The sequence below is a fragment of the Mauremys reevesii genome, linkage group 2 (genome assembly GCF_016161935.1).
Source record: "Mauremys reevesii isolate NIE-2019 linkage group 2, ASM1616193v1, whole genome shotgun sequence".
Classification (NCBI taxonomy): Eukaryota; Metazoa; Chordata; order Testudines; family Geoemydidae; genus Mauremys; species Mauremys reevesii.
Genome location: NC_052624.1, coordinates 95,241,010 through 95,264,698, shown reverse-complemented (window position 1 = coordinate 95,264,698; position 23,689 = coordinate 95,241,010). Strand labels below are relative to the sequence as shown.

The window sequence follows — 23,689 nt, the reverse complement described above, 5'->3', positions numbered from 1 at the left end:
ACTCCTTGCATTTTGCAATTATTATTGTTAAAATGCCTTGCACAACTACTGCACAACTACAGTTTATTTCCACACTGGTATTCAGATCAGCGACACTTTCAATAAACCCAAAAGCAAGATAAGAGCTGGATCCTGATCTTCTTGCAGGGTCAAATCCCAGGTGTTTACTTTTATTGCCTAGTATATCAGAACTATTCAAGCTCATTAGACCTTCAAAAATGGGGTGGCTAGGCAGCCACAAATCCATTGAATCATAGAATATCAGGGTTGGAAGGGACCTCAGGAGATCATCTGGTCCAACCCCCTGCTCAAAGCAGGACCAATCCCCAGACAGATTTTTGCTCCAGATCCCTAAATGGCCCCCTCAAGGATTGAACTCACAATCCTGGGTTTAGCAGACCAATGCTCAAACCACTGAGCTACCCTCCCCCCCAGTGTGAGTCATAGGTGCTCAGTACCTCACAGGCCCTAAGTGTGCTTTATTTTAAAGGACAGGCATGGTCAGAAATGCAGAAGAATTCAGAGTCACTGGGAGAGAGACTGAGAAAGCACTTACAAATTAAGTGCCTAATCTAAAGCTCACCAAAGCCAACGGGAAAAACTCCCATTGACTTCAATGGGCTTTAGATCAGATCTTAAGACTTTTTTAAAAAAAAAATTAAAATCATGTGGCATAGCTAGGACATTAAAAGACTTAACTAGATAGCTATTTTCTATTTCCACATGACTTCTGCCATGTGTACCTCATTAAGAACAATTAAATATATTTGCCAATCCAGCCATGTGATGCTCCCTATTTATATATAACCACTGAGTTATTTCCAAGACTTATAATATTTTATTTTTTCCTACCATCTCAGGAAAGAACTACCTAAACTATCTCACTAGGCAAATGCGTGATTGGTAAACAAAAAATAAGTGTGTGTGTTTCTCACCTTGAATAGAATGTCCTATGCATTTAATATGTTCAACAAATGAAAGAATGAAATTCCATTGAAATATGCTGCTTCATTGAAGCTGAAATGTTTTGCGAAGACGTATTCATTTTGACCAAATTTTCATCAGGAAAGTTTCTGAGGTTCAGGGTGGACTCTCCAGTCACTTTCAGAGACATGAAACCCTGACCTTTCCAATTGGAAAACAGATGTTTGACATAATCTCTGTTTTGTGAAAATGTTGGAAACGTTTTGGTTTCATTCCAATGCAGAACGAAAACAAAATTTCGAAACCTGGAAAGCGGTCAAGAAATGGAATAATCATCCCACAGCCAGCTCTATCTGTGAGGCAATGTACTCCAAGTTGGGAGCATAGGGATGTCTTAGGGTTTGTGTACACTGCAGCTGGGGTGTGTGATTTGCAGCTCGCATTCACAAAATAGCAGTGAGGATGTGGTGGTGTGGGCTTTGCGTCAGCTGCACAAGCGAGTCTGTACTCAGGAAGGTCAGACAGACTTGTGCACCCCATGCTGAAGCCCAGTCCGGTACATCCTCACTGCTATTTTTAGCAAGCTAGCTAGAGTCCAGCTAGCACAGGTATGTCTGCAGCTAGAGAAGGTCTCATAACTGGAGGGGACAGGATTCAAGAAGTCCCACAGAGCATACATGCCCTCTGAAGGGCTCTCTTGGTGGGACTGTTTAGGGGACAGGGTAGGAGTAGGCTGGGGGGAATGGAGCTGATCCACTAATGTACGGATCCTTCAGACTTCCTCAAAATCATTGTTTGACAGTTGAAGAATGCTCAGACTGAGAAGGAAGAAGTAGCGTTTTCCCACTTCTAAAGCAGTATTCCATAACACGGAAGGCACAGCAAAAATGGAAAAGCCACAGTTAAGTAGGATCACAGAAGGAAAATGTTTGGTTGTCTCATTCTGGCAAAGATATTTTCAAGTATATTGTACCAACTATGGGAAACTGTTCCTTATTATTCATATAAAAGAGGAACATCATTGCTAATGTGGCATTGCAACATATGCAGAGCAATAGGCAATGTGATTAACTGTTTTCCTATTCTGTTTGCATTCATGGACATAAGTTATAAAACCAGTGGGGGAAGAACTCTCTAGAAGGGATTAGTAAAAGAAATGCAAAAATTCTTTTGAAAGAGAATTGTGAGCACTGTGATTGCCCTTCTGTTCATTCCTCTGAAGCACCTGGCGGCCACTATCGGAAGACAGAATACTGGGCTAGATGGACCATTGGTCTGACCCATTCTTATCGCCTACTGGATCTCAATAGTATTGGGTGTACATTCACAAATGGTGCCACATATTCGAAGCAGAATTTGAACCCCCATCACCTGTGGTGAATTAAACTAGTGCAACAGCTACTCCTAGCTAAAAATCACATGGTTTTTAAACATTTTCTGTGCACACAGAAGAAATTAGGCTAGCATATAAGTAGTCTCTGACCTGCTGCAGTGTTGGCTGGTTGTCTGGTGTAGGATACATTAAAAGTAGGTTCTTCTACGAGCGGTGGAGGGTACATCCGCCTTCGGATGAAGAAACCAGCTCCGCAGCAGAACAGAACGCCCATCATGAGAAGGAACCTGAGCAAAAGAAGGAGGAAAAGTCAAACTTGGAGATGGCATCCATCTAAAGTGCAGGGTCCCAGGGAGCTGGGGTTATTCAAAAATTCATAGATAAGAGAAACCAAGATCATTACCCTCTAACCATCAGCCCCCATATGCTGTTATCAGGATTTTCTGAAAATATTATTCCTTGAAAGCAGGACTGCACAAGCTGAGATACCTGTGTATGGCAGCACGTAGTTGATACTTCTATAGTGACTGAGGAGATTTTGTTCTTAGGAGTGTATTTGTTCATACAGTGGGTTTCCACTGTATTTTCTCTCATTAGCTTACAAGAACAATAGTGATTAGGCCAGCAGCACTAGGAGACTACTGTCTTCTTCCCCCAACTCTGGGGTTATGGGTTCATCTGTCCCCTCCTGACACCTCTTTACCTCACCTAAGATTTGCTTGGATCAGAATTCCAAATAATATTGATGGAAATAAATGACTTAGGTCCAGGTGCCCCTTCTTTGGAACAAGGTGTACCAGAGGGGATTTCTTTGGAGCATAGCCATGCCATTCCTTAAACTGACCAGAGGGGTCACTGTTGAACAACACAAATGCTCCTCTCTCGGCCCAGACGCTAAGTAGGTTTGCTCTGCAGAGATCCCTTCTGGCTGATGGAGAGAAGGGTTGAAGGTACAAAAGTTGCGTGGCAGCATAGATCACTGGATGAGATGGGCCAAATTCTAAACTGATGTAAAGGAGAGCAGAATTTGGTCCCACATCACCAAGCCAACATTCATAAATTCCCTTTTGGCTCTGTTATCTGAAAGTGTTTATCCTGAACATAATGGCTGAGATTTGCAAAGCTGCCTTGGGGATTCAGGTGCAGACATCACATTCATTTTAAATGCGAACAGTGCATCTAAATCTCCTATGCAGCTTTGAAAATCTCAGCCTGTATATATTTTAAATGTTAACTATATAAAATACCCAGGCAGGAAATGTGGTGGTTTATCAGGCTCTCTTAAAATGAGGCAAGTATAGGATCCGTGTTCAGAAAAAAAGAAGTCCTAACCTACCAAAAATACCAGAGTCGCTGGATAGAGAGGGCTCTTACGCAGCATCTTGACCCACAGCAATCTTCATAGGAGCGACATCTACATAGGAATAAAGAGAAAAGGACATTTTGGGAGTGTTTGTCACTTAAAGTAAAAATGCATCATATCAAAATCTGGTGCCAAGGGGGGAATATAAACTGAACAGTAAAATCTCTATCAAATCCAGTTATTGTAAACTGACAGTCCAGCATCTAAACACAGAGACAGAGAGTCAATGACTCAGATTTAATTAGATTCACGGCCAGGGGCATCATTTATGACCTCACAAATCTGGAAGGAAAAATGTTACATTGTTGCCATGGTGGCACAAAGCACAGCTGGGGTTCTCTCAAAGCAGTGACTGGTTCTCCACCTATTGACCACTATGGGCTGCATCCACACAACACATATACTACCTGTATGGCCCTGAGGATGTCACATTGGCTGTAGCTGCAAGAAGCCCACAGGTTAAGAACCACTGCTCTAGAGAGTGGAAACACTGCTAATTTGGGGTTGTAAAGAACCAGCATTAATATCACCATAGACAGTAACAGAGGGCCTGATTGTCCTCTCAACTGATACTGGGCTTACACCACTGATGTCCCTGGAGTTGCTCCTGACTTACACCAGTGTAAAAATCAGACCCATGGCATCAGTGTCACTTTAATACAAAGTTATACACACACACACACACACACATTCTGTGAATAGTAATCCGTATCTGACTCCTACAGCCATACCTAGGCAATAGTCCAATTGACTAGAGTAACTACTTGCTAAGGATTGGAGTATTCAATTACTGGTTCATATGTTCAGACCTGTTGTACAGGGGTTTTTTTTGCCATTCATAATATTGCTGCACATTATTCAAACAGCCTTCTTCTATGCCCCCCTTTTAAGCCTCCTAAGATGACTTGTTGGAGCATTTAATTTTATACAGTCAAGCTTGTTGAAGACCAGTGGTTTTCAACCTGTGGTCTTCGGACCCCTGGGGGTCCACAGACTATGCCTAAGGGGTCCACGAAAGGTTGTCATTACCATAGAACAGCGGTTTTCAACCTGTGGTCTTCAGACTATCTCTAAGATTTCCAAAGGGGTCAGCACCTCCATTTGAAATTTTTTTAGGGGTCAGCAAATGAAAAAAGGTTGAAAACCACTGTTGTAGAGGAAAGCAGCATTGCTGCATTTCATTCCAGCACGGGAACAATGCAGACACTGAATGTCAAGCAGGCTGGATTTTGTTCATTGGCAACAGACCAGAAGTACAAGATCACAGCAGTGAGATCACTGATCCTTTGCAAACTGGCAGACTAAACCTCCTTGTATTATTACTATATCTTCAAATTAAAAAAACTCATAATATTATTCTGGCTTCTTAGAGTGCAAAGCTGTTAGGAGAAAAATAGGGGGGGGGGGGGGAAATCCCCAAACCCACAGAGTTCATTCCATGCAGCTTTTTCTCCAATGAAACTTGAAAGAAAAACCCATTAAAGACTCAGGAAAAATAATAATTTCGTTTATACAGTTTTACTAAATGAAAAAAAGAAAGTGATACACTTGAACTCCCAGCCAAGATTTTTCAATAGTGGATTTCAAATAGCCAAGAGTCCCATGCCATGCATTTAACTAGCAGACTTTTCTCCAATAAACACGTCAATCTAACATTTTATATGGAAAAAAACAGTTTTGAACATATTTTAGCACTATCCATTGAAAGGGTAAGGAAAATGTCACTAATGCTAAAGCCAACACGTGTGTTCACGGGTGAACTCACGGGCAGCTTTTATTGCGGCTGCCACTTCCAGCAGCAGCAAGAAAAGTAGCCAGATGCTAAGATGGAAAAAGGACAGAGATAACATGGAGGCTGTGATACATGAACAGCCTAAGGGGTTAGCTCACAAAATTTGCCCTCGGATGGGAATATGATTCAGATTGTCATATCCAGATAAGACAAGAGGAAAATAATCAGCAACTGCATTGAACTACTTTAATATGCCCAATGTATGAATCTAATTTGAGCCAAATTTTTAAAGAGTAGAAGCTAGGTTTGTGCTTGTGCACCCACATTTGCATGTAAAAAATCAATTGGTTATCTGCATGCACAATTACCCATTTACATGCTCAGTTAACAAATCTGCATTCACAAATGCAGGTGAATGCACATAGGCTTCAGGCCCTGCTGTTTGAAAACTGGCTCCCTTGTCCTTAGGGATTATTTCTGAGTAGCTGACATGCTACGGCCAAGGAGAAGAGGAGGGTGCTATTTGATGTCAGAGAATTTAAAATACACAAAGAGCAGCTGTAATGCAAGGGAATGTGGTAGAACAGTTTTCCAATGACTCTGCAGAAGTTTCTCGGGCAAAGCCAGAGTCTCTGAAACATCAACCAGCTGATAGTGTCTAGTAGGATTTTTAAAAGAGCCTAGGTGCCAAACTCCCATTGGAACCGGGTGCTTAAATGGGATTTTCAAACATCCCAAGTTGCCAAGTCCAATGAGAATTAGGCACCTACGCTGTTTTGGAAAAATCCTACGAGGTGCCTATCTGCATCTTTAGGTGCTGTCACTAAAATGTAAAGAACCTATCAAGAATAGAGAAAAGTATTTTTTCTTTATTCTTTCAGCTTGCTTACTTTTAGTATTAGATAGTCCTTTGTGTATAGTCATCAGCTAGCCATTTTCCCTTTTTGTTTGGATGGGTTTTTCCACACAGCAAACGGGGACGGACATACGTTTTTAAAACAGGAAACTATGGTTATTAAAACCACAAAAATTGACAGAGGGTCTCTAGGCCAAGGGTAATGCCCAAAACAACTTTTAATTCTTTTCTCTTTAAACTGACAGGGTTTCAAGTTGGCAGTGTCTCTTTTACTTCTCTGTGCCTCAGTTTCCCTACCTGTAAAACAGGGATAAAAAGAGGGAGGAAGGGAGGCTTAATTTATGAATGTTTATAAAGCAGTTGAGATCCTTCGATGGAATGTTCCACGGGTCTGCACAGATCCATTCTGTCCCCTGCATGTACAGTTGTTAGTGTGTGTGTGTAGTTGATAATATTTAAAAAATGCATGCATGCTTATTGCGCAAAGTTGCATGTGCACAAAAGGAGGCCAGGCTGAGGGCCCTCTGTGACTCAGGCCCTTTACGTCAAATCTCCATTTCAAAATAGCAATTAAGCTTTCTGAGGCAGCTCCTCTGAGGACAATTATTGTACTTTCTGCTTGGTTCTGTGAAAATGAACTAATATATTGATTCAGGAAAGAATCTCTAAAACACCTGGCACTACAAGAGCATTCACTTTTTCCTCATAAAAAAAAGGATCCATTTAATATTGATTTTAAAAAAAAAAGAACAAATATATACAGAACATTCTTAAATCAACAGGGTAGTGTACGTGCAATTGTTCGCATTTCCCACCACTTAACAGCAGTGCCAAAACATTGAAAAATCAATGGTTTATTTGCCGCTACTGCTCTTAAGGTCCTGCAGAAGGCTAGCTAATCCTTTGCTATTAGTGTTTGGACGCAGCTATAGAGTCATTCTAACACTTTCACTGGCTCAATTAATATTTAATTATTGAATTAAAGTGGAGTAACTTCAAAGTCTGGTAGTTAGGGCACTCACCTGAGAGGTGGCTGGTCCCCGTTTAAATCCCTTCTCCCCTTCAAGAGAAAGGAAGACTTGATCCAAGGCAGGGCCGGCTCCAGACCCCAGCGCGGCAAGCACGCGCGTGGGGCGGCCCTTTCCCGGGGGGGGGGGGCAGATTGGGCCCCGGGAGGACCGGACCTGCCGCAGGCATGACTGCGGACGGTTCGCTGGTCCCGCGGCTCGGCTGGACCTCCCGCAGGCATGCCTGTGGCAGCTCAAGCAGAGCCGCCGGACCTGCGAACTGTCTGCAGCTGCGGGAGGTCCAGCCGAGCCGCGCGACAAGCGGACCCTCTGCAGTCATGCCCGCGGGAGGTCCGCTGCTCCCGCGGCTCCGGGGCGCCTCCCGCGCATGACTGCTTGGGGCGGCCAAAAAGGTAGAGCCGCCCCTGATCCAAGGGTCTCACATCCTGGGTGAGTACCTATTCACTAGATTAAAGGTTATAAGAGAGCTCCTCCCCCACCAAAATTTCTCACTGCAAGCCTCTTTCAACACTGATTTCAAATGAGGATAGCATTCTCCTTCACTTCTCTCTCTGTGTTGCTAAATAGTTTCTGAGGCCTGGTCTACCCTTAAGCGTAGGAGTCTACACTTAAAAAGTTTGCCAGGCATAGCAATGTTGGTCAGGAGTGTGAAAAAAATCACAACCCTAACTGACATAGCTGTGCCAGCAAAAACCCTAGCATAGACATAGTTATACTGGCAAAAAAAGGCATTTTGTTTATTTTGCTTATTCCATTCAGGGAACTGGTATAAGCTATACCAGCAAAAGCTGTGTCTCCATGACACTGGCAAACCCTTCCTAGAGTAGACAAGAACCAAGGTTCACCCCAGAGATGGCTGCACTCCACCGGTAGATGTAAATTATTTCTGTGCATATCATGGGTAAGGTCTGTAAAGCTCACTGGGATTCTTTTTAATACAAGGGATCATGATGATAGGCTACAGATGGGTGAAAAACATCAAGGGAAGGAGAGAAAATTATTTAGGATAGGAAAGGGAATTTAACTAGGACTAATGGAATGAAATTAAGAAAGGGCAAAGTCAGGGAAAGATTTTTGGAAAGTGGCGTCGATGAGGCTGTCGAACAGTCTCCCAAGAGAAGTAGAGAAATTTCCCATCACTAAGGAAATTTCAAAGTAGACTAGCCAAGACACTAGTATTGGCAGGGAGATGGACTGGGTGAACTGCGAGGGCTTGTCCATCTCTACACTGGGTGATTCAATGATCACACTTACTGCAGAAGGCTCTGGTCTGCCGCTGAGAGATGGAGATGGGTAGCAAAAACGTGTACGTTTGTGTAATGAAAAAAAGTCAGAAAATGCATTTACTTAAATCCAGAGAAGATCTAGTCTATGTTGAACTCAGCCCCACCAGGCGGTAGCCATGGTGAGCGGAAAAAACAAAGTGAGTCAATTAAATGAGAAAATGATTAATGTTACAGATTGCAAAATAACAAATGTGACCCAACAAGCAAAGACAACAGAGACAGAGATTAGCAGCCTGGTTCTGATCTGACGTCTGTAAATTAGGAGTAAGACCCATGTAAAACTGTTTTCAAACAAGAATCAGGCCCTAAGGATAGGAAGGGCAGGGGGTTAATAAAAGATTTTTTTTCTCACAGACAGACTGGTGAATAGCTGAAATATGTATAGGAGTGAATATTTTACTAAATGTATTCCACTATCGGGTGGTTCTGTATATTATTCTGAGTTTTGGGCTCACAGTAAAAAGTGTTCTTTGAAGCAAAGCATTGCCTGAATTGATAAGACTGTACAGCCCCAGTGTATCAAAGACACAGGGAAGGAACCCAGTCAAGTGGAAGGGAAAGCTGTACAAACATGGAGGAGAGGTTATCCCAAGGACTCCATTCCGCTAGAGCACTCTGCTGAAAAGTTACATTGTGGGGCTGCTTCTCAAAATGGAAACAAGGAACCCAGTCTTGACATCAGTGGGAATTTTGCCTGAGAATGGACTTCAAGACTGGGCCCAAAATTGTTTTAGTATCTTTTGGGATGAGTCTTTAACACCAAGGCCCTGTCTGCCTTCTCTAGACAGTTGTGCTGCATGCTGGGCACCAGTTGATTGCTGCTCTCAGCCCTACTGTTGGCTGCATTTCAGTGGTGGTGTATGTATACGTGACCTGGTTTTCAGAGGAGCTGAACATCCACAACTCCAACTGAGTCAGTGGGAGAAATGGTTGCTCAGCCCCTTTGAAAATCAAACCTTATGTGTCCAAGTTGGGTACTCAAGAATAAAGACACCCCAATCAGATACCTTTGAATGGTCTAGATAAGTCAGTGAGCTGGGCATCAGAAGACCTGGATTCTACTCCCACCTCTGCCACAGGTCTTCTGTGCAATCACGGACAACTCACTTCAGTTCTTCATGCCTCCGTTTCCCCTCTCACCCCTAGTTTGTCTTGTGTATTTTGTTTTCAAGTTAGTTGGGGCAGGGGCCGTCACTCACTAGCACAATAGGGCTGAAATAAACATAATGACTATAATTGCTGCACAGCTGAATATGCATAACTCCTGTGGCACAGCAGTACTTCAAAGGTAAAATACTAGGTGCAGTACACGCAGGGCCGGCTCCAGGGCTTTTGCCGCCCCAAGCAGCAAAAAAAAAAAAAAAAAAAAAGCCGCGACCGCGATCTGCGGGAGCTCTACCACCGCCGCTCCAGTCTTCGGCGCCAATTCGGCCGCAGGTCCTTCTCTCACCCCCGAATTGCCGCCGAAGAGCCCAACGTGCTGCCCCATGGCCGTCCCGAGCGCCTGCTTGCTGGGCTGGTGCCTGGGGCTGGTCCTGAGTACACGTGACAGCAAGGGAGATACATTTTGTCCACCTACTTGATAAGTCAGCAGGTACTTCTCTGGGTAACTACAAGGACATAAAAGGAAGGAGTGTAGCCCACTGCAACAGAACTGAGCAAGCTCTATTGTGTTTGGGACCTTGCCCATCCTTGGAGGGGGGTGCAGCATTTGGCCCATTAAAAATATTTACAGTCATCTCTTCGCATAGGTTGCAGGCCTGTGTTTAGTAGAACAAAGCAGAGAAGCTAGCTAATTTCAGGCTTGGGTTTGGGCAGGCATAGATTCTCTATACCATGACAAGTTTTTAATTTCCTAGAGGTGGGAATGTAAATTTTTAATGACGACTGGAATAGGGACTTTTTGTTAATTATCAGGCCTTTCATTAACACATCACTAGCTCTCGCTCTCTCTCTTAAACTGCACCGCTGGGTTAGCAATCATATTGATTCTAATGGTATGTCTGCCTGCAGAGATTATGAACATACTTCGTGGGGGGGGGGGAAGAGGTGCAACGGGTGTACACATTTCAAATTGCGATCTACTCCCCTGGCTTAAGATATGAACGCACAGAAATTCACTCTTCATCAAGCCACCTGGTCCCTTATTTAAAAAAAAAAAGACAATATTCAACGTCAATGGTCCAGAACACTAAATCTTACAATAGAATCATCACAGTGTCTTAGATCATTACTGTGAAAGAGTATAGGAGGTTGGGATTTTTCTAAATAAAGACTGCCTGATAACTTTCACCTTCACGATAAAGCTCTCTCCTTATGCTCTTGAATTGAACTGAAAATGTATCTGAGACCTTCATGTAATCAATTATGGCTAAATCAGTGACTTTGGCCCAAATCCAGGCCTACATTTGTGTACTGTGCCAGTCATTCAAAATGTCTGGAATTATGCTAGCTGTTGCGCAGTGTCTCTCTAACCCCCCATGCTGTTTTCAATTCCAATGAAGGAGAAATCTGCAGCTAGATCACTTAGCTAAACACACACCTGCTGACATTTCACGCAGCTGTAACTGTCATTGGAAAGCTAAGTGTAAAATCAGAGAACCCAACTTAATTAAAAGCTATAAACATTCACAGGATGCAGAGCATATTAAGTAATTCCCATAATCCAACAGGCGTGATTTTTAGATTGTGATTTGCTCTGAGTCTGACACAGTGCTATTGTATGTATCTTTGAGAATGTATCTACTTTCTGAAGCACTATAGTAATAACAGCAAGAGATTAGAGATAGAAAATAATTGATTTTATATTGTTTTTGGTATTAGTTTTCAGGCACTTGGTAGCACGAAATAAGTATCTTCTTGATTGACTCCACCTGCAGAATACCTAATTACAGGCTTACATTCCAGAGCTAAGCAAACATGGCAACCAACTGACAAGCAAAATGTAATAGAACTAATTACATTCCTGTGTAATCAGTAATTTGACACCTTTGCAGTAAAAAATGGAGAAAATGTGTGCAAAATTGTGAAATTGATTATGCAATTAAATATGCACAAAAATAAATGCAATCAGTAGCAAATGTACTTCAAAACAAAGAAAAAACTTCAGTACATGGATTATTGTATACATATTGCTGGAACATAATTTTGCTTATTTTTTCATGTTGTTCACAACACTGCTTTTTTATTTTTGGAAGGAATCTGATGCTTATGCTATGTCTACACTATGCAGTTTTTGGCGACACGGCCGTGCTGCTAGAAGGTGCGCAGTGTAGCCGCCATTTGTCGGCAGGAGAGAGCTCTCCTGCCGCCAAAAACTTCCACCCCCAACAAGCAGCATTAGCGTTGTTGGCAGGAGAGTGCTCCTGCTGACAAAGTGCTGTTCATAGTGGCACCTGTCGTGGACTAAACGTGTCCTGTCGGGGGAGGGGGTGTATTTTTTTAACACCTCTGAACGACAAAAGTTTTGTCTTTCATTTGCCAGTGTAGACAAATCCTTAGAATCTAAACAGGTAAAAAACGGGAAGTTAAGTAGACATGTACAATCTGAAAAATGCTTTATGTACATATGCAATAATTTATTTTACATATGCATTAAACCAGGGGTCCCCAACATGGTGCCTGTGGGCGCCATGGCGCCCACTGGAGCGTCTAAGTGTGCCCGTGTACTGGCCGGCGGACGAGCATACGCCGAAATGCCGCTGACAAGCTGTGTCATCCAGAGGCGTCGCCACCAAAATGCTGCCGATTTTCGGCGGCGACACCTCTGGATGACACTGCTTGTCGGCGGCATTTCGGCGGCTACGCCTATTGACATTGCTGCTTGTCGGCGGAATTTTGGCGGATGCTCGTCTGCCGCCACAGTCCTCCATGGCTCGTTGTCTGGCGCCTGCCTGACGAAAAAGGTTGGGGACCACTGCATTAAACTAACCTATGTGGGAGAAACAAATATTAAAGGGGCATCCAACTCTAAAATAAATACACTTCTTTCTGTAGGAAAGTGTTTTATCTACTAATGATACAAGTCACTCCTAAGATTACCACAACTGGAAGAAATTCAAGAAAAAATATTTTTTCTATTTTTGTTTATTTACTATGCAGATTGGACAACACTTCATCAATAGTCAGTTTTGATTTCACTATATAAGCACTTTTCTGTTTTTTTTCAGTGGGTCTTTCACACAGGAACAGATTGGCTACTAAACATGTTATTACCAATCAAGTTTATACACATCTGTTACACTACCACCCTTTGTAGCTTCTGATTGGTTCAAGCTCAGTAAGCTGCAACCCAACAGGCTGATCTGAAACAGTGTTTGATTAAGCAAATTTGGATATCACCAAACTAGAAAACTGAACATACCTTAAATCACTGAAGATTTTGCAACTTTTGCCTCCTGATTTGCCTTTTTTACATAAGCAATTTATTGATTACAATAAGGGGCAAATTAATGGGCTTGTAACAAGCAAACCTTGGTCCCAATCCTGCACTTGGATGAGCTAAACAACTCCTGACCCTGGGCAGAGGCCTACTAAGTTCATTGACTACACATGGAAGCAGAGATCAGCACAAGCAGATCTGATTGTAGGATCAGGGCTAGTCTTTGTAGTACAGTAACTCCTCACTTAAAGTCATCCCGGTTAACGTCGTTTCATTGTTACATTGCTGATCAATTACGGAACATGCTCCCTTATAACGTTGTTTGGCAGCCACCTGCTTTGTCCACTGCTTGCAGGAAGAGCAGCCCATTGGAGCTAGTGGTGGGGGCTTGGAAGCAGGGTGGACCAGCAACCTCCCTATCAGCTCCCCTAAATTCCCTGTGCGGCAGCTGCCCAGCAGGCTATCAGTTGCCAGCAGTTTAGCTGTCCCTCCTCTCACTGCCATGTGCTGCTCCTGCCCTCTGCCTTGGAGCTGCTCCCGGGAGCCTCCTGCTTGCTGTGCAGGGGAGGGGAGAAGAAGGGGACTAATGTCAGGGTTTCCCCCTCCCCCCTACTCCTGCCCCCCACTTACCTCTTCTCCATATAGAGCAGGGTGGGGATAGGACAGGGCTCAGGATGGAGAGAGCTGCAGCTGCTGTCTCAACTTCTTGATCTTTTTAAAGGCAGTGTACTTAGAGTGGGGTCAGCGTACTTAAAGGGGCAATGCACATCTCTCTCTCTCTCTCTCTCTCACACACACAAGGTGTGTGTCTCTGTCTGCCATGCTGTCTCCCCTCCCTCCATTCGTGCTGCCTTGTAGAGTGTGAGGCTACATTAACAACAACGTGTTAGCCCTTGAGAGCTCAGCCGAATGCTAGTTCATCATTTAGCAGCAAGGCATTCCCTGGGAAATATCCCAACCCCTGACTTCACCACCTCAACCAAGCTTCACAATCATCATTGCTGTGTACAGTATTAAATTGTTTGTTTAAAACTTATACTGTGTGTGTGTGTTTATAAGTTTTTTGTCTGGTGAAAAAATTTCCCTGGAATCTTATCCCCCCCTATTTACATTAATTCTTATGGAGAAATTGGATTCGCTTAACATCGTTTCGCTTGAAGTCACATTTTTCAGGAACATAATTACAACGTTAAGCAAGGAATTACTGTACTTCTTTATAACCTGTGTAGGATTAGTATAATGTTTCATATGCTATCTTCAGTGTTTTACGACGTAATTCTGGGGAAATTTAGCAAGCCACTGGTAAAAAGAAAATTAAAAGAAAGCAGTAATTTTTACCTCACTGGGATTCTGCAAAGGCACAGAAATATGCACTATTGGATCCCACTGCAGGATAGAAGGATAGATTTGATGTCCCACTGCTCTTTGCTTCTTTCCTCCCTCCCATCCAAACATTCCCCCAACCATGGGCCTGATCCAATGGCTACTGACGTCAGTGGCAGTCCATTCATTTACTTCAACAAGTGTAGGATCACACCCTATCCCACTTCCTTCTCAAAATGGTTGTGCTGCTCTATAGAACATACTATCAACTCTGGAGAAGAAATGAGATGCTGGATTCGGTGACTGGGATTAGAACATTTTACTAGGTGCTCTGATATGATGGCCATGATTGTAAGAGGGAAAGATAAGATATGGCTGACCTATCTAAAACATACTCTTGCTTGTAATGAAAGACAGACCTGGGATCATCACCCTCACACTATTTCAAGTAAGTAAAAACCAAACACCCCTCCGCCTACCCTCCACCCCCACTTCATTTGTCAGCAACAGGAGAAAAAAAAACAGTACAGATAAAAGCACCATTTGACACAGAACATTTGATGTGTGCGTCAGTCTTTTGTGATCTAAAATATTAACTGGCATATTATAAAAATGTTCTGTGTCCAGATCTCACTTTCTGTTCAGATGAGAGAAATGTTCAGAACAACTCATCTCTCTGTCTAGGCTGGGTTAAGGCTGGGATAAGGTTCCTTGTACAGTCCTCGCCCTTCCCCGCCACTATTCCTGTGCATTCCTATGGACACAGTCACAATCTAGCTCTTAAACAGCGTCAGGGATACTTACGCATATCTCCAAAGGGGCAGAATTGGAATCCAAAGGTCAATGCATTTTCGATTACCGGTGAGCCACATAAGAACCTTACTCAAGTGAGAGCAAAATAATAGATGGGCCTTCCTGGCATATGACTCAGGAAGATAAGCAGCAGTGGTTTGAATGGAGGGCTAAAATGCTGAGTGCTTTTTTTTTTTAGGTCAGCAGTAGAACAGCCATCCTCTTCATGGTGTACAAAGAAGGCCTGAACATTGTTTTTTGTTTTTTAAGTTTTGATTGGAGTTTTTAAAAGAAAAGATTTATTGCTTTGGGGTTTCTTTAACTAGGAATTTCTTTTCAAGGTGGGGGGAGGGAGTATTTTTGCTTCCTGCTTATTTCACAATAAAAGTATATCTGCTCTTCCCAGATTTGGCTGAACAACTTGTTGGAAGTCTCAGGGATGTTTGGCCTTCTCTTCTCTTCTCTTCTCTGAACTGAAATCTTTAACAACACTTTTCCCCCACCCAAGTGTTTCTCAGGCATCTGAGATAGATAAAACACATTTCATCTGAATAAAAATAACGTCCTCTCTCAATTAGTTGGGTTTTCATCCTTCCATGTCATCATTCTGTCAGGTCTCTAGCCACCAATAGTTTCAAAACAATAGACAAAAGATGAATTTCTAATGTAAAAAATCAGCAGATAATTCAACAATTTTAACACAGAGAGGCCATTTCTAGACATCATAAAGCAACAAAAGAGGGAACAAACCCAATTCTTTTCTTTTGCAGGTCATTGTTAACTTGCTCCTTTGCATCTCCCATTATAGCAAATAATGTCTGCTTAACGACCAGCTGTTCTATCTCAATCTATTGAAAGTTCCCCACAAGCCAAATCCTTGTTTTCCCTTTCAATAGCCATAATCAAAACATAATCCAGATTCCCCTACAGTGGTTGAAGCTTGCTGTATTGTTAGCTGCACTTTACCATTAACTTTTCTGCAGGCTGTAACAATAGGAAGGCCTTTCTCACTAAGGAAGGAAACCTCTTTATGATTCCAGCTGGCAACGGCAAAGGACACCTGTACGGATAGGGCAATCTGAGCATCTTCCTTTCTGTAGTGTAATCTACAAATCTTCCTGCACACAATGGATATGTACTACAAAGCTTGTATCTATCTTGCCAAACAACTACTGGCTCTTGTGTGAGATCTCTTTCCATGCCATTTTTTCCAACGACAATGTCCTTCAGATGTGCAGTACTCTTAGGATGCAGTACATTTCGCCTCTGGGCCACTAGTTCCAATCCCGCACCGCTCATTAGGGACTGAAAGTTGTTCCTCTCTCATAAGTGTTTGCTGATTCATCTGAAATAAAATGATGACTTCATTTCAGTTCCTAAGGCTACAGCTACACTACAGCACTACACTCTCCGTTTGGTTAGGTAATCCCCCCTCTCCCGCTTGAATCATGCCCCCCCTCCCCAAAAACTGTGGAACTAAGATGATATTTGCCACCCTCATATTGTTCGTTCTGCTGGTGTGTTTTATCCCTTGGCCTTACGCTGTATCTATCTTGTCTACTCAGATTATAAATTCTTCAGAGCCGGGACTGTCTATTACTCTGTGTTTGTATAGTGCTTTGCACAAGGAGGGTCCCACTCTTGGCACTACCATGATCAACATGATCCGGCTAAATGGTACAGTGTCCAGCAGTCTCCCACCATAGGGACATATGAAGAATCCCAACAATTGAGTAGGTCTGTTAACAATTAAAAGAAAACTACAAATGGAATAGTCTCTCTCACAATTCTCAGCATAATGTATGAGCTGTCTCCATTTCAGTGTTGGGAGGGGGTGTGTTTACAACTCCAATTACTGTCACTGATGGATTAGAAAATAAATACATTGTCTCCCCACAGAATAATCAATCTTAGCATACAAGGTACTGGTAAGCTGCTTGCCTCAAGAAAAATCATTAGGAAGCATCCTTGTACTTGGGAGATCTGTCAGTTTCGTTATTGCAAATAGTCAGTCTCTGGTTTGGTCTGTGTGTGTAACCAAGGCTTTAACCAGTTCATGTTGAATTTACCTGGAGTATAAACAGACTGAGCCAACACCAAAAATGAGAGCAGATAGAACCTCGTGTTAACAAGGAAAACAGCAGTCTGCTACAATTGTGTGTGAGCAGAAACATAAGTGGAACCCCGGTGTGATGATGAATAATGTGCTCCTGAATGTTAAGGTACAGTGGAATTTTCATAACATCTCAGATTCTTTCCAGTATTGCTGCAAAAAAAATGAAATGTAGGTGGAACTAAACTCCTATTGCTATGAGGATGGAAAGAAAATTAAATTATTTAAATTAACCATCTATTCTGGCCAACAGCTTATGAGTAATTCTGAACATTTTGTCACCTAAAAAGACAGTCAGATCCTGACAAACACATCATATACCAGTTAGTATTTTAAATCACAGATGATTAACATGTATGTAAAATATTGTGTGCCACTTCAGAGAGCTTTGCTTCTTGCCTGCCTTCCTGGCTGCTCTTGTCTGCAGTGTTTTTCTTCTGATTCAGGCAGATGAAGTGGGGGTGGAGAATAGAAGGAAGGCTTGTTCTTATGCAGTATAATGACTGTTTTTATCCCAAGTCCCTCATAATAAGCAAGGATGAGTTTGCATAGGGAACGTTTCACCTATCGCTTCTACCTATCCATCTATCCCACATTCATTACAATAGTATGCAAGTGCCCAACAAAGTTATAAAATCCAAATGATAGAATCCAGCAGATCATCTCCTTCCTTCCCCCAAATCTTTAGGAATGTTCCCCACACCTACCCATCCTTCCCACCCACTTGGTGCTAAGTCAAAGAACTGAGTTTTGCACGTATAGGCTGCAATTCAAGAAAGCACTTAAGCATGTGCCTACATCCCATTGACTTCAATGGTACTTAACAAGAAGCATGTGTTTAAGCTCCCTTTCTGTTCAGGGACGCCATAGCTTGCTGTAGCACTCTCATCCTCTTCTCCACTGCTGCTAGCAGCCTGTGTTCACCTGCCTAAAGGCACAGACTGACAGGGGCAAAACAGGCAATCCAACCATCTGTGGGGTGGAAGCAGGCTGAACAAAGTTGATGGAGGCTGTGTATGAACTGAGCACTGAGGCCATGTTAGCAAAAATGGTGCTGTTGGTAGTGGTTCCATTCAAATTTTAGACGTATGAAAAGGAAGGTTCTGAAGGTGCAGCGTGATTCCGTGGGTAGGAGCCTAGACTGAGACTCATGAGACCTAGATTCTGTTCCCAGCTCTGCCACTGAGCTGCTGTGTGACTTTGGGCAAGTCACTTCACTTCCTTCAGTTTCCTCATATGTAAAATGGGGATAATGATAGGGACCCCCTGTGTAAAGTGCTTCAAGATCTCTGGATGAAAAGCGCTAGCTAAAAGCTAGGTGTCATCACCATCATCATCCAGGGTTGGGACCGTCTCTTACTATGTATCTCTGCAGTGCCTAGGACAATGGGCCCTTGTCTCTGCTGGATCTGTACTCAGTACTGTAATACAAATAATAATAATAATAATAATCTGGGTACTTATATCCTTGATCCCCATGTTATTATTTAACCATATCCAGGATGCAAGTACCTATTCGTCTTTCTGATAATTTCACCTGGTACATGGATAGCAAAAACCCTATATGAAGGCATGAAACATTCAATCCTAAAAACAAATCTCTCCTGAAACGAACTGGTTGGTAATGCAGGTGGCCATCTTCACAGGCACTTTCCAATCTAGAAAACAATGAACGTCTCAGGACTACTTTATGGCTGAACTTGATGTAAACTTGGATGCCACTCACTAACAACGCAGCTACACTCTGGGTAACAAATAACCTCAGCTCCCTTGACTAAACAAACAGTAATACCACAGAGACAAATTTATTTTCAAAGCCTGCTTGGTATCCTGCCCAGTAACCTGCTCCTTGCTCAGAACAAAAAGATATGATCATTGCCTCATAAAGCACCAGCCACCTTTCCTTATAACATTCTGATGGCAGACCTGTTTATAAACTCCTTTATTCTTCTCTCAGCTTAAAAGTGGCCTGAAAAGTGGGGGAAATGTACTTGTGCTCTTCTTTTTATTTTTTTGCTTCTGCATGCTATAAAAAAGATGTGAAAGTTTAGATTTGTTTTGTTTTAATTATTCCCCCCGCGCACTTGCTTTTTTACTTGAGAACCTTCTTCTCTGCTCTGGAAGACTCTAGGATAACTGGAGAACTAGTGAAACGATTCCACCACAGGAATCAAGGGAGTGAAATCTGAGCAACTGAACACATATAGAAGAAAATGATGACTACTTACATATAATATGTAGGATACAACCCTTCAAAGTACCAGCAATGCTTTTTGGCCTCTGTACACTGGAAAGAAAGAAAAACAACATCATCTTGGTGTTATTATTAATTTAGGGCAATAATAATTTATTATAAATACAGGCATCAAATAAATATTATATAGTCAGACAAGAAAAAGGTCTCTGATCCCAAAGATTTCACAATCTTAATAAATACTACTATTGTGAAATCAGACATCTTGAACTGTAATATGCACCTTTGGGCCCCGGACTCTGCATGGAGATGCCCACAGAGGTCAGTGGAGCTCCAGACAGAAACGGGGCTCTATCTGTCTGATCTTAGCTCCGTGCTTCACAAAAACCCCAAAGATAAAGGGAAGTTAAGAGCCAGTCAGTATCACGAGTCATTTATGAAACAATTCTAAAGCATCCTCAACTGAAATTGGCTACCCAATTCATATGAGCACACATTTAATTAGTCATTAATTTATAGCAGAGAGGTGATAATCTTTATGTAATCTCCGTGCAGATGGAATAGAGCTAGGAAAGGAGTAAAGGCAACAAACAATGTTGGGATATTTTCTTATTTCTCTACGACAAAAATAAAATCAGTAAATGTTCCAAGGTGCATGGTAAAGTATCTAGGAAAGGAGACCGCTCTCGGCAATCTAGTAACGTTATTCTCTTTCATGTGCACTTAGTATAATCCTCTTAGAGGATGGGTGCAGGAATTTTTTTGTGTGTGTGAGGCAATGCCTATCATTGTGGACATTACCAGAATACAAACAATTAATGATGATGATGATGATGCTTGGAAAGGAAACACAAACAGAGATGTCAAGTATAAGGTAGCATATACAGTATAAGGCACAAAATATTTCTATACACTTCACTGGCATCCATAACGTCAGAATGAATGATTATAGCTACATTTCCAGAAGTTTCATTGCAAACTATGTTTCTCTGATGTCACACAAATGATACATTCTTTGATATCTTCCACACACCAAGAGGATTTTACCTAGGGAACGTTTTGTTGGGGTTTTTTAAAAGTTAGTTCAAACTTTTCTCTCCGTGGAAAGCCCCTCACGGCTTAGTTTTGAGGGCATTTATAATGTCCATAGGGCTTAACTCACTCTTTGTTTTAACTCTGTGGCTCATCTTTAAAAAAAGAGCTCCTCTAAGATTATCAGCCTCTTTGAATTCCAGGAACACAGAATACAGCTGGGCAAGAGAGAGAGAGAGAAAGTGCTTTTAGAGTCCTGACTCTCACTATTCATTAATGAGAGAGGCTGTGAGCCCTTTATGAAGCACCTCATGCGCGGATTCAAACACAGAACAATTATTGCCCAAGAAGACCATTTGCTATAGATTAAACAGTTAAGACTGGAAGAAAAGACCCTTGTCTCACATGATCACTGATTGAGTGGTAGGGCTCATGCCAGCCACCTATTAACAGAGACAGGCTTTGGGCCCTGTAAGAAGGACCACAGTTTTTAACTTAAAAACAAAAGTAAGCCTCTTTTCCTTCTGAAACTGACCCCGTTTTCCTCCTCAGACTGATGCTAAGATTGAAAACAACATGCAGCTGGGCTCCATTCCTGCAGCAGAAGAGCTAAAGATCCACCTGCCCACACACACACACACACACTTTGTGTAAAATGAGTCAGTTAAGTTTGGGGTGCACTCAAAAAATCCTCTTACTAACCCTTCCCAGATCAGACTCCACTGACCCTCTTCTAGTCCTTGAGAGAGGGGAATGGCCATTCATTTCCTATGACAGTCTTGACTCTCTCCTCTCCTAGTTCCCCATCTTCTCCTCTTCTCCCTTCCTCCCTGATCCCAGCCACCCTGCATTCTCTCTGACCTCCTTCACAGACAGCTGCATCTTCATTTATCAGACAAAGAATCATGACATTATTTTAAAATACTCTGCCCAGGGGGCTATAAAATGGAGCTGGAAAGCGAACAATGAACGTCCAAGAAACACAAAACATCCTCCCCTAAGCATCCAGTTTCCCCAATTATTTACAATAAAAATGTATGTGAGCTGCAAAGGCCTGCGAGGCTGTCTTTGCAGCATCAACCACCTTGCTCACTGCTGAGACCCCCCCAGCCCTGGCAGAGCGTTTGATAGCTCAGCGTTGCAATGATATTTATAACCTTTAAATATTGTTATTTAAAAAATCATCAAGTCACTCACATTCAAAGCAAAAATAATTTTAAATCATTCTCCTTTCTTCCTATCATTTTGATAATGACATAACCATATCAATGGGAGGGGAGGGGAAGAGTGGAGGATAGCTCAGTGGTTTGAGCATTGGCCTGCTAAACCCATGGGTTGTGAGTTCAATCCTTGAGGAGGCCACTTAGGGATCTGGGGCAAAAATTGGTCCTGCTAGTGAAGGCAGGGGGCTGGACTCAACTCAATGACCTTTCAAGGTCCCTTCCAGTTCTAGGAGATTGGTATAGCTCCAATTATTACCTTTAATTATCCAGTGATTACACTACATTATTTAAATAAAATAAATCTCATAATTAATTGTCCAAATTAAATAGCCAAAATAAATTATTTTGTATTTGAATTTTTCTTCCTGCCTGTTGCCCAGGGCCTTCTCCACTGCCAGCAGTGTCGGGGAAGTGCTGCTGCTGGTACCAGGCACAGAAGCAGCTCTGGGACAACAGGAGGCAGCAACTGAATGCAAGCCCAGCAGCAACATTTTCCCATTTCCCCCTTCCCCTGCCTCCTACTATCCCAACCTTCCCTCTCCTAAGGCCAATGCATAGAGGCAGGCAGGGCTCAGTGGCCGAGCAAGTCTCTTTTCCTTAGCCCTGAGGCTCTCTCAGCTCTGCCCGCATGCCCAGCCCTGAAAACAATAGCAAAAAGGAGCTTTTTATCTCATTGCCAGAGCTCTCCCTGCAGGCTCCAAAACCCTGTGACTCATGATCAATTTGTGAGCACTAGCTATACTGTCATTCATTCCTGCAGCCCAGCCTGAATCTCACAAACCTGGCTCAGTAGCAGGAAGGTAGCAGGTCTTTAATTCCAGTTTCTCCTTTTCTGGCCACTTGAGGCCGCTGTGGCACCAAACACTGCCTCTCCTTGCTGGCCATGCTGGATCAGGGCCAGGGACAGGAAGCTGGAAGGAGAAGATGGCAGGGGCAGCAATAAAAGGTATGGGGGGGCCTCCGTCTGGCCTCAAATGCCCATGCCTCTTCCCCCTGCAGCCACCTGCTCAAGGCTTCACAAGCACAACCCCCGCAGCCTCACCCCTAATGCCCATCTCCCATCAGCCCTCTAGCCCCCTGGAGCACACCAACCCCCGCCACTTAGAAGGCCCCTGCCACCCAGCACCCTTTACTTCCAGGAACCCTGTGAAACCATTATCATCTCCAGGAGCCCCAACATCTTCGGCGCTAAAAATCCCAACAGCCTTCCACACAGCTACCTCCAGCTTTCCATGCACTCCACCTCGGCCAATTATGGCCTCCGATACCCTTGAACACTCACACACCTACCCACTCCAGCCACAGCTGTCAAATTCTGTTCAGCTCCATGCCCTGCCCGATCCTCACCGCTGTTCAGGACAGGGCCTGTTGACCATAAGCTGACATTTATGGTTATATACAACTATGCAAATTGTTTCGTTAAACAAATAAAATGTCACAAGCCAGATGGCATAAAACTTGGCAGCTAGGTAGCCCTGTGGTTCAAGAGAGCTGGAGAAGTAGGTTATTCCCTGCTAGACATGAAGCTTCTCTGAAATTTAAAGGGTGGGGGGAAACAACTTGACAATTACTACCATTCAGTGTCTCCCTGCTGCATGTCGTGACTACCGCTGGGCTGCACTGCAACAGGAGAGAAGGGGAAGAACAATGGTGTATGGAATGCCCACACAAGCTCCTTTGGGCAAGAACTATCTCTTTGTTATGTGTCTGTACAGCACCTAGCACAATGGAATCCTGGTCTCTAGGCACTATGGCATTACAAATAACAAATAAACCAATAATAAAACAGCCCTCAACAACTGGTAGATAACAGCACCCCTCTCCTCAGGATGAATTCAGTAAAGGAAAGTCATTGTGATTGAATTATAATTATTAAATATGGATATTATCACAGTACCAAGAGATACCAAAAATCAAGACTGGTGCTCCGTTGTGCTAGGCACTGACAAAGTCCTTGTCCCAAAGAACTTGTGTTTCGTTTAGGTCTTGAAAAAGCTACTTGCCCATGGCAAGACAGACAATGAGACCTGTGATGTAAAACCAATCTTGCTTATGACCCTGCTGGTGTTTTAACTTTTATGATGGAAGATTTCGCTCCATTTTGGTTGT

The 23,689-nt window shown here is 42.9% G+C and overlaps 1 protein-coding gene across 4 annotated transcripts in view; it reads right to left on the bottom strand.

The window, feature by feature from the left end:
• VOPP1 (VOPP1 WW domain binding protein) overlaps positions 1-23,689 on the bottom strand; it is a 99,540-nt gene that overhangs the window by 5,622 nt on the left and 70,229 nt on the right. For 2 of the 4 annotated variants that reach the window (XM_039526961.1, XM_039526962.1), the window contains 3 exons: positions 19,360-19,418; positions 3,594-3,671; positions 2,408-2,544 (listed from right to left, as the gene is read on the bottom strand). In XM_039526961.1, coding sequence (XP_039382895.1) covers positions 2,408-2,544; positions 3,594-3,671; positions 19,360-19,418 — 274 coding nt within the window. Of the gene's footprint in view, positions 1-2,407; positions 2,545-3,593; positions 3,672-15,030; positions 15,114-19,359; positions 19,419-23,154; positions 23,235-23,689 lie in introns of those variants that run through there. The other 2 variants (XM_039526964.1, XM_039526963.1) reach the window with 2 other exon arrangements.